We start from the raw sequence: 14044 nt of genomic DNA, 5'->3' as shown, positions 1-14044 counted from the left end.
ATTTTTTTTTATTGAAGAAAATTTAGAGTTATGAAACAAACAAACAACATTTTTTTTTACAGTTAATTAGAGAACGTTAAAATAATATTCAGCATAAATCATAATATTTTATCAAATTAGTTGTTTATCTTTAAGTAAATAATTTTATCATTTTAATAATAATCGTAGAAGTAAATGGTACAGTGTAAACCAATATGGTTTTGTTAACCGAACAAGGTTGAACATTAAAAAATTTAAATAGATTTGAAGAAAGTTTTAAGATTGTTTTACGAATTACGACTGCCATTAAATAACTAGAACAGTAACAAATAGATGATGATTGGATCATTTTCATACTATTTTTCGCCCATCTCTAAATTTAGATTCTCACGGTGGCAATTGCTTCAATCGAGATAAGTCATCAGTTCATGTGCTTTACTCCTGGCCAATTGTTTTTTTTACTATATAAAATCTCCATATTGAGAGTACTCCACGTCGATAAATTATACCTATGATAATCATATAAATAGTTAAACTTTTTTTTTTTTGTGCAAATATAAATAGTTAAACTACAATACAAATTTCTTGTGGTAAAACCGTAGAACAAATTACTTTATACAAATTTGAGTCTTAAAGTGGCATAGGCATCCTATAAGATCGACAACAAATCGTTCCAATAATACAAGAATTTTCGATATTGTGAATCTTTGATCACGTAGTATACTCACAGTCAAATGTTTTAAATTTATTGAGTTCGGAGATAGGTGAGACACACACACACATGACGGTCAAAAATCTCAAATTGTAGGTATTGATCAATCACCCAACAGAATTATCATCATGTTGAAATGTTTGAGCATCATGGCCTAGCTAGTATCTCTTGACATAGATATCCAATATGTCGCTTGATTCAAATCTAATATATAAAATATTTTAACCTACCTACACATGAAAAGTACAAGTAAGAAAAAAAAAAAAAAAAAGTACAAGTAAGAGTTAACTATCCTATATTAATCTTCAAAATATAACTGTAAATGACAAAAGTCACAGCCTTATAATACATGTTGCTTATTCATATTCTTACTTGTAATTTTGTAAATACTTCTCTTTTATTTGTTTTTATTTTTTTTTCATTTGACACCTTGGTACGTACTTCTTAATAAATAGTAATATTTATATATGTTTTCTCGCAATGCCCAATTTTAAATAATTTGTTTTTTCCTAAATGACAAGGTTAGGAATTAAGATTGTATTTTTTTTTTTTTTATGCTTACGTAAGAGATGACATGTCGTATTGTTTATACCTTGGGTCGTTTTGTCTTTTCCATCGTATTTGTCTTCAACGAAAAACTAAATTATAATGGCCAGAGATTACGTCGAGGAAAGGGTTCTTATATATTTTTTGTAACTAATTTCTTGAATTTCGATCCATTGGATTTTATAGATACGTGGAATTTGGATTGTTATGATTTATATTATTATAAGTTTGTGGAAGTAAATGTAAATGGTATTTTGTTTGGACCGTTGTAAAAACTAAACCATTCGACTAGTTTTTATTCGATTTTCTTCATAGTACAAGTGTACAACTACAAACAAATTGCATTTGAGGTTTGATTTACCACTCTATTTTTTCATGGGCCTCGGAAGTTAAGAGTTTTCTATAACAAATTGAAATTACGCCTTGACGTCTCTTGATGGGCCTTAGTATTTGGGCTTAGCTAGGTCTTTTGTTTTAGTTTTTTCGGCCAGGATCCATCGAATAAACTCTTATTACCGATTCAATTCATTTGTTCGGCAGAATAATTAGCGGCGGAATATCCATCTCTTTTTTTTTTATAACCCAGATATCCGGTCCCACCGAAGTAGTCCGACTATCGTCGTGTCCAAACGGAACTGACGTGGTCTTAGAGCCTGTAGCCGTTATATGAATTCCGTAGTAACCAAGAATCGAACCCAAGTGCTGGAGGTCTTTTACCACTAGGAGACAACTCCTGGTTATCTAACTTGAATACCTTATTTTTTACTGTGACTAAAAACAAAAAAAAAACAAAAAAATTAAAATGGATCGTTTAACATCAATAGAATATAGCTCATATTTAATCCCGATTTTAGTTCAAGGACACGTGAAACCAGATGTCCGAAAAAAGAAGAAATTTGTCTACAGGGAATAGTTACGTGGTGCCACTTCTTCCATGAACTCCACCTACTACTGCCAGACAAATTCCATGCATTCCAGTTTTCGACAACACTTCAATATCTTATACAAATCGAATCAAAAGTTTGGTTCATTTATGTTTTCCGTGAACTGTCATCAATTATGCCTTGATCAGTTGAGGTTTGTTGTTCACATGATTTAAATTATCTTTCTTGTTTCTCTCAATAGAATCTGTTTGTAATTTACCTATTCTTAATTTCTTTATACACCAGATTTTGAATAAATCTTCAAACCAACTGGCAAAATTGATCACAAATTATCATGTACGTCTTTAAAAATTATCATACTATCTCGCTAAAACTCAAGTCGAAACACTACTGGTTATGGAAAGTGATGGATTTGTTTTTTTTTTGTGCACAAGAAAGTGATTGATTATCTCTTGAAATACATGAAGTTGGTACCAACTAATAATCGAAGCTAAATAGGAACTCATGCACACATACTTTATAAGTAATTATGTTTTCTACAACAACGAAGAGGCAGAAAGCAAAACGAAAACATTCGACGGAAAGAAAGAAAAGCCTCACGGAACCCAACACGCTCTTCAACTAGCTAGTAAGTCCAACGAACCATTGCAGCGATCGCAGTCGCAATGACAAACGCAAGGAAAACACTCTCACCATCTCCAAGTCTTGCAGCAGCAGACGGCCTTGGTGGAGGCGGCGGCGGGATTGCAGGTGTCTCCGGTGGAAATTCTGGCGGAAATTGCGGCGGAGGCAAATCGGGAGACGATGGTCTGCCTGTGGTGTTGCAGTTGTTGTGGCCGTACCAAGTGTTTATTTGTGGGACGCTCTTGCTGAAGTCGAATTTAACAGACTTTGAACCTTCTGAGTAGATTTCGATGGACTCCGGGACCCAACCGTCGGGTCCATTCCGGTTGATATAGAGAGAGCAGATAGGGTCATTCAGACATTGACCTCTCACTTGGAATGTGTTCGTTGAACACTTCCCCAAACCCCCTGCTCCTCTTACGGAACCGCCTAGTTTCGGTGCATACACCTAAAACAAAGAAGATATTTAACATTTTATTGAAATCACTGCAAAGTTACTTGTATTGAGCACACATGCAAATAAAGACTATTTCTTATACAACCTAAAACAACGAAAATATTAGTAAAATGCTAAGTTACATGTATAGAGCGCACATGCAATTGCTTGCATCAATCTATAATAATAATTATTTTTTTCTTTTTGGGAAAAAGATCCACATTTTCAAATTAAACCATGATCTTTCAAGCTCTAAACCACTTTGGAGCAAATAAAAATGGAGACTTAAGACTATACAAAAAGGGCACACCAAACCGTACTAGTAAAACCGGAGTTAGTCTATCGGAGATACTTAACCTTGTTACCATCGGCATCGCCAAAAACGATGCTGATCTGATCTCTTGTCGACTCCGGAGAAAGGCAGCTTGTCATGACAACCACTGTGTACGGACATGTTCCCTGTTGCATCTACATGATTTTCACAAAAAAAAAAAAAAAAAACACAAATATACAGGAATGTGAGAGAAAACCGGTTATGGTTATTTTGTTAACCATAAAATAGAAAACAAGAAGAACCTGGATGATGCTGAGGTCGAATGCATGCGTAACGAAGACGAAGGCCAAGAAGAGAAATGAGGCAGAGAGTGAAGGGAATGTCATTTTAGTTCAGAGATTTGTGTGTGTTGTGATTAAGAGAAGAGATAGATAAAGAACGAAGCTAGCTCTCGTGATGGTTATATATAAATTATAAATGCCCTGATGTTTGTTGTCATCAGCTGCGACTAATTTTCTCATGGACACCACACTTGGCACTTGTAATATCAATCCATTGAGATGCAAAATTAAAATTCCAAATTGTTTTTATTTTATTTTACTACTCTCTTACAATTTCTTAAATTATTTCGTAATCATTTATCGTGTTTCTTTTTACCCCTTAAAAAATCACAACGCTTTAATTTATGTCACCAAATATACCCGCTATAATAAAAATCAATACAAATTACAAAATTGTCTTTCATCAGCGAGAGAAACAAGTGAAATTGCTGTTTGCAGACAAATACATCACTTTCAGAACATCCATGCATGTTCATTTCTTTTGAATAAACTGAACAATTACAACAAAAAACAACGTTTTCTGATAAGTATATTGCTCCCCCATAGTAATTTTGTTTTAATACTATTTTTTTTTAGTTTTTAGTGTGGTAGTAATATTGGGCCAACATTTGGGTCAGGATTAGGCTTGGATACAGTCATACAGAGTGGCAGCCCCTTCACGTTACCGGTAGTAAGTTAACAATCAAGATATGACACAACCATTATTGCATCTCAAATTACTACTCGATCGGAACTGCATTAATTTGAAACTGGTTATAAAGTTCTTTTTTCTTTCAAGAAACTGGTTATTAAGTTAAAACTAATTTTCATGCTCAAACTTGTTGGATATATATTATATACTCAATGACTACGTGTTGTCACGATTGCTGCTTGATATTAATATAAGATGTACGAGAGATAAGACATATGGATGTCACACTGAGATCCGAACTCGTATAGTTGGAGTTGTTTCCTTTTCTCGCATACAATTACATTCGATGAAGACAAGTTAGTTTTTCTGTGTGTTGGTTTTAAGGATAAGTTAGTTTTAAGATTCTTAAAAGGTGAATTAAATTCACAGATAGATAAATCTAATTTTTAAAACATACTGTAATAAATTTTATAATAAAAGATATTATACGATTACATGTAATACTTTTTGCCAGAGTAATGTTACATTGAAGGAAAAAATAAATCGAATTATCTTATATATTGGTAGAAAATACTGTAAATGTTTTAAACATAGGTAAATTAAAATTACTTCCCATGCATGCAGACCAAACAATCTTCACAGCTTTTGTCACAGCTTTTACTACATATTTTGGGCCTGTTTGATCACGCCACGTGGATCTGGTAAAATCCACGCTTGTCTTCTCTGATTGGCTCTTCACTGTAGGCATATAAGCTAGTCTGCTATATAACTATAATAAGTCCCCTATATATATACGTAAGTCTTCCTATATAAAAGCAATGTAAAGAAATGCTTGCCTGAATAAGTGAATTAGTTTCAAAATAAACAAATGTTTCTTATGTGGGTATATGATCAAATCTCATTTATTTCCATGCATATCAATAAATAAAATCCGCAAAGCTTGGAACGTGGTGAACAGTGAATATGTGTCATTACGTCTAAGAAATTTATAGTTCGTACCGACTAATTTCCTTAACTATGCCATTTTTCACTCAAGATTTTGATTATATATACTAACTGTCCGGTATTAACAACAAAAACCACACCACTGATCATATATACTAGACCACTACAACTAACGCAGCACCTCATTTATTTATTTTTTGGTAAGACGCTGCACCTCATTTATTGTTTTTTTTTTTTTTTTTTTTTTTTGTTAAAGGCCTCATTTATTGTTTCGACGCAAGAAACATTTATTAAGAGGGAACATACTAAAAAACAATTGAATTGGTCTAGTTTAGACTACTGTAGAATGCGTGCAGATTGGTCTAGTCACATATTAGAACCATGCAACGTTCGAGTCTAAAAGCCTAGAGTTGCTTATATAGCTGAACATTCACGAGATTTTTATATCCTGTGGATATACGAGCCCCATCTCCTTTTACGTTTTTGTGGATTTACATAAATCTTTATGGTCACCGAGTCTACTGATTTTACTGTCGCAGCTAATTTCCATTACTTAATTTTCTATATTTTCACAGTTTGAAAGAAAAGTTACTGTTTATTCAGCTCAATTATAAAGATTAGTTTGATTAGTTTAGCCAGTATAATGTTTTAATACAAGTTTTCAACGGCATTATTCGACTGGAGAACTATCTTATGGTATAATTTACTAATACTTACCTTACACAGATATCAAAAAGTTTGACCATAGTAAGTCGTACAACATAGAAGAATCAAGATGGGAAGAAGATACGGTCGGTCCATATTAAGCTAAGAGGACCAAACGTAACTCGCTATATTTTTATGTTGTATACGTTACCATATAAATTTATTAATATTGAAAATTGAAAATTCATATTTTTGGCTTTGTGTTTGATGTCGGAATATGGAAAGAGGAGAGAGATGAGATTTTGGCACAAAGGAAGCTGCCAAAGCATTAGGGCAACAGAGTAGTAACGAGATCAAACATCGGTTCAATCGGACGGTTGGGGTTTGACCAATTTTTCTCGGATATCTTATGGACCCTACGGTCTGACTTGAACCTGATCAGTCAATTCTACAACTTTGTTATTCAATGTGATCATTAGAATTTACATGTTAGCTTCAAAACAAATACTAATATTCATTTACTATTGATCGGCATAGTTTTCATGTAATCAGCTGAAGGTGAAATCATATTTGTTTATCGTCTAAAATTAAAGTTTACTCACGCATTTATCCCACATTCGATAAGACTTATAACAAGAAACAAAAGAAATTAAAAAAAATCAAAAAGCTTATGTTCAGAAATAAATAAAATCAAAATGCTAGAGAAAATGAAGATAGCTTCGATAGAGAAAGAGTAACAGCTTTATACGGAGGCATAGCTTTAGACACGATCTCTGCTCTTGTTTTTTTAAACACTGAATCCACAGTAAACTTAGAGCACTCTCAATGGGGTTTCTAAACATTGGTTTTTTAAATAAAATTAAAGTGTAAGTATAGATAAATAATATTTTTTAATTATGGGTACCTTAAATTGAGAGAAACTTAGTCCAATTGTTTCTTAGTTAAAAAATAATTGGGCTAAGTTTCTCCAAATTTAAGGTACCCATCTAATATTTAAATAATATATATATTTTATTATTTATTAAGGATCATGTTTAGAAACCCCCATTGAAGTTACTCTAACTACTCATATTTACATTTATTACATTTTTTTTACTCTTTTATTTATTACAAACTACTGTTCTACCAAATGTGTTCCACCTAGTGGTACCATATATATATATATTTTTTTTCGCTAACTAGTGGTACCATATCGAACCCCAAAATTAATCAATCTAATTACATGGTAGAAAAATAAAGATTTTACCAAAGGAGACAAATCTGATCGATATTTATAAAACCATGAAAACCTGTAAAAAATATTGAAATCTCAAAAAAAGAAGATAGAAAAATCTTCAAGAAAGAATAGCACTAAACCAAACCGGTCAAACCGGTTACTGGCATCATTTCACCCAATCACTATCAAATTCAAAGCATTAACTAATTTATCACAAGGAAGAGCATGGATTGATTCTCTACATCGCAGTCCATGATAAAATTTTCTATCCACCGTTGGATCAAACTTTCTTATGATGCACGCGCGCGTCAACTTGATTTTACCCAACAAAGGAATGTCTTTTCACCGGACTCTTAAAAGACGTTCTTTTTTTTTTTTTTCCTTTGCATTGGAAAACGGCGTTTTACTTTCATAAACAACCGTCGCCGTCAAATCATACGGACAAGTAAATCTCCGTTTAATATCACTAACGCCGTTACTTTACCGTTTACTGAAACACTCTAATGTACTAAAAACAAATTTAAATCATTTCGATCACTGTCTCATTAAGATGATCGGAGATGTTTTAGCAGAGTTTAACAACTGATGATACATATATAACAGTGTATGTATAGGTTCTGACATTATTTTGTCGTTGTCTAATAAGAGAGTACTAAAGTTTCTCTCTCATGGCGTCGGAGCTCAGCCTCTAGTAATGTAAACTGTCCTCTCTCTATCTCTCTCTTCTTTAAACATCTCTGCTCTGTTTTTCCTTCCAGTTCACGCTAATCTCCTGTGTCGGTCCCCTCTCTCTTTTCTTAGTACTCTCCCAACAATGGCAGAACGACTTTGTACCCTCTTTTTGCTTTGTTTGAATTTCGACTCTTGCTAGAAAGCTTCAAAGGATCTGGCTTTCCCTAAAAAGAAAAAGCGGTCTTTGACAAAAAAAGAATTTAGGTTTCGTAAGGTTACTCTTGAGGAAGAGGAATAAGACGATGAAGGTGGAGTTGAAAGGCTTGGTTTTTGGTTTGGTGATGGTTGTTTTCATGCTACTCGGTTTTGTTTCTCCAATGAACAACAACGAAGGTTTTAGCTCTTTCAAAATGTCTCTCTTTTTTTTTTTTTCTTTCCAGAAATTAGGGTTTGACGGTGCTTTCTGAGAACTTGAAAATGAGTCTGTTTGGTCCTAAAGAGATCATTTTTATAAATTTGTAACCTTTCTTCTGATTCCGAATAGTTCATTTCTGTTAAAATCTGTATCTCCAAACACTTGGCTGTTCCCGAGAAAGCCAAAATTCAAAAACTTTTTTCTACCCAATAATCATTTGATGAATCAATTTGTGACCTAGCTCACTTTATAGTGAAGTTTATACTAGTTATATCATATCTGTCTAGTGGGGTTTTAGTTTTTGGCATGTGGCTTCATATTTAACAATTTGACTATCATCAGTGTCAAATGATTAAATAATCTTTTTGGATTTGTTTATTGACTCTAAAATGCTTTTGATTTTGCACAGGAAAAGCGTTGATGGCGATAAAAGCATCATTCAGCAACGTGGCGAATATGCTTCTTGATTGGGGCGATGTTCACAACAACGACTTTTGTTCTTGGAGAGGTGTTTTCTGTGATAACGTTAGCCTCACCGTTGTCTCTCTGTAAGGATCTTTTATCTCATTCCTCTTTGTTTTTGTTTTCTCTTTGATTAAGATTTTTCTGATTTTGACAGTTTTTTCTTTTCTTTTTGTTGGAAGTAATCTGTCGAATCTGAATCTTGGTGGGGAGATATCATCAGCCCTTGGAGATTTGAGGAATCTGCAGTCAATGTTCGTCTTCTCCCTTTTAGTTATATGTTTTAGAAGAAACTTGGTGTTAAATCCTTATGAAGCTCTTGTCTTTCTTAATTACAGAGACTTGCAAGGAAATAAATTGGGTGGTCAAATTCCAGATGAGATTGGAAACTGTGCTTCTCTTGCTTATGTGTAAGTTTAGTTGAATGTTTGTTTTCAAGTTGATGAAATTTATGTGATCTTCATGATTATATAATCAAAATCCTTTCTCTTGTTTCAGGGATTTCTCCACTAATTCATTGTTTGGAGACATACCGTTTTCAATCTCTAAACTCAAACAGCTGGAGTTTCTGTATGTCATCTTGTCTTTCGCGCATTCGTGTGTTATCTTTGCCTGATTTGGCATTTTGTTTGCTAATTGTTTCATCCTCTTGCTAATGCAGGAACCTAAAGAATAATCAGCTCACTGGTCCAATACCAGCAACCTTAACTCAGATTCCAAACCTTAAGACCCTGTGAGTATCATTCTGATGCCATTCTATTTATGAGCCAAGTTATTTATTACAAAGTGATCATTTCAATGATAATAGTTTCTTCCCATGATTTTGCAGTGACCTTGCAAGAAATCAGCTAACTGGTGAGATTCCAAGGTTACTCTACTGGAATGAAGTTTTACAGTATCTGTAAGTATTTTATCTACTTACCTTAAGTTTCCGAGGCTTCCAGAGATTTATTTCTGATTGTGATGTATTCAATTTGCAGTGGTTTACGTGGGAATATGTTAACTGGGACATTGTCTCCTGATATGTGTCAGCTTACGGGTCTGTGGTACTTGTAAGTGAATCCGGTTCAGCTTCCTCTTGGTTTGACATTGCTCTTTTATCCTTCGATTTCGAGCAAGTTGTAAGTGTATGTTTATTGTTGTTAGTGATGTGAGAGGCAACAACCTAACTGGAAGTATCCCTGATAACATTGGCAACTGTACAAGCTTTGAAATCCTGTATGTACCTTCTTCTTAAGAAATGAATATTCTGCACCGAAATCGGTTGGACTTATTCGTCTTTTGCATATTCAGGGATGTATCTTATAATCAGATTACTGGAGTAATACCCTACAATATCGGTTTCCTCCAAGTTGCTACTCTGTAAGTATTGTTAAGACTCTCTAAATTCTTGTGTCGTTTGTTAAAGCATGTCATATGGTTAAGTGGTGACGGGTTCTCTTGCAGATCACTTCAAGGAAACAGGTTAACTGGTAGAATTCCAGAAGTGATTGGTCTGATGCAGGCTCTTGCTGTTTTGTATGTCATTTTCATAATCAAATGCTTGTTTTTTTTCCCTAGTCTCGTTTCTTGCTCCTCTGACTAAAAGTAAGAAACTTATCCAATGCCCAGGGATTTGAGTGACAATGAATTAACTGGGCCTATCCCACCAATACTTGGGAATCTCTCATTCACTGGAAAACTGTGAGTCCCTTGTTTTCTTCCCACTATGTGTCATGCATATGTTCAGATCTTCACATATACGGATAATGTCTTTTCTTGAAAATAGGTATCTCCATGGTAACAAGTTCACCGGACAAATTCCACCTGAGCTTGGCAATATGTCACGACTCAGCTATTTGTAAGATTGAAACTTGAAACTCCAATATCTATTCTTTTCAATACTTACTCTTATCTTATGAGGGTTCACCATTTCGCAGGCAACTAAATGATAATGAACTAGTGGGAAACATCCCACCTGAGCTTGGGAAGCTGGAACAATTGTTCGAACTGTAAGTTTTTATCCTCCAGTATGCTTAAATTTCTATCCTATTTGAATAGCTCCTTGATGTAACTCTACCATGTAGGAATCTCGCAAACAACTATCTTGTAGGGCCAATTCCATCTAACATTAGTTCCTGTGCCGCCTTGAATCAATTGTAAGATCTGATATGAACCCTCTCCGAGTTTATGCTTCCCTTTATTTTCCTTCTTCTTCTCTTTATGAAAACTTATTGTGTTTTTATTGTGTTCAGCAATGTGCATGGGAACTTCCTGAGTGGATCTATACCACTTGAATTCCGGAATCTTGGAAGCTTGACTTATCTGTAAGCTTCAAAGACTGCATAAACAGTTTATTTTTCTGGACTATTATTAGTTTGTGTGACCTTGATTTGATGCTTGTGAATTTCAGGAATCTTTCTTCAAACAGTTTCAAGGGCAAAATACCTGCTGAGCTTGGCCATATTATCAATCTTGACACATTGTATGTTATTTTCCACTGATTACATCCTCGTTCTACCGAGTTACCTATTTATATGTGTACGGTGTACCAACTGCCAACTCATACAAACTTTGGTTTCAGGGATCTGTCTGGCAACAATTTCTCAGGGTCAATACCATTAACACTTGGTGATCTTGAGCATCTTCTCATCTTGTATGTCTTCATCAACCCCTAAAGTTGTATTGCTTTTGCATCAACTCTCTCAGATTTGTTGACTTGAGATTTGCTTTAATTGTCAGAAACTTGAGCAGAAATCATCTCAATGGGACATTGCCTGCAGAATTTGGGAACCTCCGAAGCATTCAGATCATGTAAATATTTTTCTTATGCTCAAAGTTATTCCTTTATGATATAATCTTCCTAACAATCTCTTCTCCTTCCTTCTCAGCGATGTATCATTCAATTTTCTTGCCGGTGTTATTCCAACAGAACTTGGCCAGTTGCAGAACATAAACTCTATGCAAGTACACCATCACTTCTCCTCTGCAATTTACCTTATAATACATAGAAATCATTCTTTGCTTCTTTAATGTACAGGATACTGAACAACAACAAGATTCATGGGAAAATCCCTGATCAGCTAACTAATTGCTTCAGTCTTGCCAATCTGTACGTGTTCATTTGTTACATCAAGATGTGTACTCTCAGATAGTGTTATGATAGTTTCTGAATTCAAATCCTTTTCATGCTTTTTCTTTTTATATCTTAGGAACATCTCCTTCAATAATCTATCTGGAATTATCCCACCTATGAAGAACTTTTCACGTTTTGCCCCGGCCAGGTATCACCTTTACAATGTTTTCACTTCTCATAGTTTGTCATATAATCAGTATACCAAATCTACCTTTTCGTTTATAGCTTCTTTGGAAATCCATTTCTCTGCGGGAACTGGGTTGGATCAATCTGCGGCCCATCTTTGCCCAAGTCTCGAGGTATCTGAATCTGCATTTATCATATTGCATTGTCTTTAGCTGACATATCTCTTAATAAATTCCCTTGGATTTTTTCTTGTTCGTGACCAGTATTCACCAGAGTTGCCGTGATTTGTATGGTTCTCGGTTTCATCACTCTCATATGCATGATATTCATTGCGGTTTACAAGTCAAAGCAGCAGAAACCAATCGCGAAAGGCTCTTCAAAACAACCTGAAGGTCTTGGTCTCATAGATTTTATCTTCTCTTTTGTTCATTAAGATTAATAACAGCATTATGATAAGTCTTTTGTTTATATCTTCAGGGTCAACAAAGCTGGTGATTCTTCACATGGACATGGCTATTCACACGTTTGATGATATCATGAGAGTTACAGAAAACCTCAGTGAGAAATACATCATTGGATACGGCGCTTCTAGCACGGTTTACAAGTGCACCTCCAAAAGTTCCCGACCTATTGCGATTAAGCGAATCTACAATCAGTATCCCAACAACTTCCGTGAGTTTGAGACAGAACTTGAGACCATTGGGAGCATCAGACACAGAAACATAGTAAGCTTGCACGGATACGCCTTGTCTCCCTTTGGCAACCTCCTCTTCTACGACTACATGGAAAATGGCTCTCTTTGGGATCTTCTCCATGGTTTGCTATTCTTCTTCTGTTGGATCAGTGACGTTCTTTTCAAACCAGTTTTATATTTTAGAAGACTTAAACATAGTGATTGTATGATGCAGGGCCTGGGAAGAAAGTGAAGCTTGACTGGGAAACAAGGCTGAAGATAGCAGTTGGAGCTGCGCAAGGACTTGCATATCTTCACCATGACTGTACTCCTAGGATAATCCATCGGGACATCAAGTCATCAAACATACTCCTTGATGGGAACTTTGAAGCGCGTTTGTCAGATTTTGGGATTGCCAAGAGCATACCAGCTACCAAAACTTATGCGTCAACCTATGTTCTTGGAACCATTGGCTATATTGACCCAGAGTATGCTAGAACTTCGCGTCTGAACGAGAAGTCTGATATCTACAGCTTCGGTATTGTCCTTCTTGAACTTCTGACTGGGAAGAAGGCTGTGGATAACGAGGCTAACTTGCATCAAATGGTATGAATCTGAGGATAGTGTTACACAAGCTTGTTCTTGGAAACAATGAGAAAGATATCATTCATTTTGTTTCTGTTGCAGATACTGTCGAAAGCAGATGATAACACAGTGATGGAAGCGGTTGATGCAGAGGTTTCAGTGACGTGCATGGACTCAGGGCACATCAAGAAGACATTTCAGCTAGCCCTCTTGTGCACCAAGCGAAACCCTTTGGAGAGGCCCACAATGCAGGAGGTCTCTAGGGTTCTGCTCTCCCTTCTCCCATCACCACCTCCAAAAAAGTTACCTTCTCCTGCGAAACTGCAGGAAGGGGAAGAACGACGTGAGTGCCACTCTTCAGATACAACAACCCCACAGTGGTTTGTTCAGTTCCGTGAAGATATCTCCAAAAGTAGCTTATAAGATACTAATTTTTAGTGTTTCTTCTATGGCTCTATTTACTCCTTTTTCTGTTTTGTTTTCTTGTATGGCAAGAAAGATCGAAGGGGCAGGTTTTTTATGTGATTTAGGGCTAGTATGATGGGTATTTTGGGAAGGGAGATAAAATTGAAGGCATTAAAGCTAAGAACATGGGATAGGTGAACGAGTAGGTGAAGTTAAATGTTTTCCCAATGGACATCTTCACGAGTTCGTTAAAAATCTTTCAGTTTCCTCTTTAATGCACACATCCGTTAATGCCTACTTCAACACTATACATATATTTTGTACATTTTCAAATGACCAACATTGCGTATGTGAAACT

General features: G+C 35.2%; 2 protein-coding genes and 1 long non-coding RNA gene across 4 annotated transcripts; 2 read left to right on the top strand and 1 right to left on the bottom strand.

Annotated features, from left to right (window-relative positions):
• Positions 1-2292: 2292 nt before the first annotated feature.
• On the top strand, positions 2293-2645 carry LOC110227076. The gene is made up of 3 exons (XR_002330880.1): positions 2293-2314; positions 2407-2457; positions 2556-2645. It is a non-coding gene; the product is annotated as an uncharacterized LOC110227076 (long non-coding RNA).
• Positions 2608-4021, bottom strand: LOC9309368 (embryo-specific protein ATS3). 2 transcript variants are annotated; one of them, XM_021020205.1, is made up of 3 exons: positions 3758-4008; positions 3539-3649; positions 2608-3193 (listed from the first exon to the last, which is right to left on the bottom strand). In XM_021020205.1, the coding sequence occupies exons 1-3, from the start codon at positions 3839-3841 to the stop codon at positions 2747-2749; spliced, it is 642 nt and encodes a 213-aa protein (XP_020875864.1). In that variant the 5' UTR covers positions 3842-4008; the 3' UTR covers positions 2608-2746. The 2 variants fall into 2 exon arrangements, with proteins under 2 accessions (XP_020875864.1, XP_020875865.1); XM_021020206.1 differs by having other exon boundaries at positions 2615-3193; positions 3539-3640; positions 3758-4021.
• Positions 4022-7792: 3771 nt separating this feature from the next.
• Positions 7793-13983, top strand: LOC9307326 (LRR receptor-like serine/threonine-protein kinase ERL2). The gene is made up of 27 exons (XM_002873253.2): positions 7793-8298; positions 8730-8868; positions 8965-9036; positions 9121-9192; positions 9281-9352; positions 9444-9515; positions 9612-9683; positions 9763-9834; positions 9929-10000; positions 10076-10144; positions 10229-10300; positions 10394-10465; positions 10551-10622; positions 10702-10773; positions 10849-10920; positions 11017-11088; positions 11175-11246; positions 11346-11417; positions 11504-11575; positions 11653-11724; positions 11802-11873; positions 11974-12045; positions 12123-12196; positions 12287-12415; positions 12501-12839; positions 12932-13302; positions 13384-13983. Exons 1-27 carry the CDS (start codon positions 8208-8210, stop codon positions 13702-13704), a joined length of 2901 nt encoding a protein of 966 aa, XP_002873299.1. The 5' UTR covers positions 7793-8207; the 3' UTR covers positions 13705-13983.
• Positions 13984-14044: the final 61 nt, after the last annotated feature.

The sequence above is a fragment of the Arabidopsis lyrata genome (assembly GCF_000004255.2).
Source record: "Arabidopsis lyrata subsp. lyrata unplaced genomic scaffold ARALYscaffold_6, whole genome shotgun sequence".
Classification (NCBI taxonomy): domain Eukaryota; kingdom Viridiplantae; phylum Streptophyta; class Magnoliopsida; order Brassicales; family Brassicaceae; genus Arabidopsis; species Arabidopsis lyrata.
Note: the sequence above shows the minus strand (reverse complement) of the source record. Positions and strands in the feature narration are given on the sequence as shown.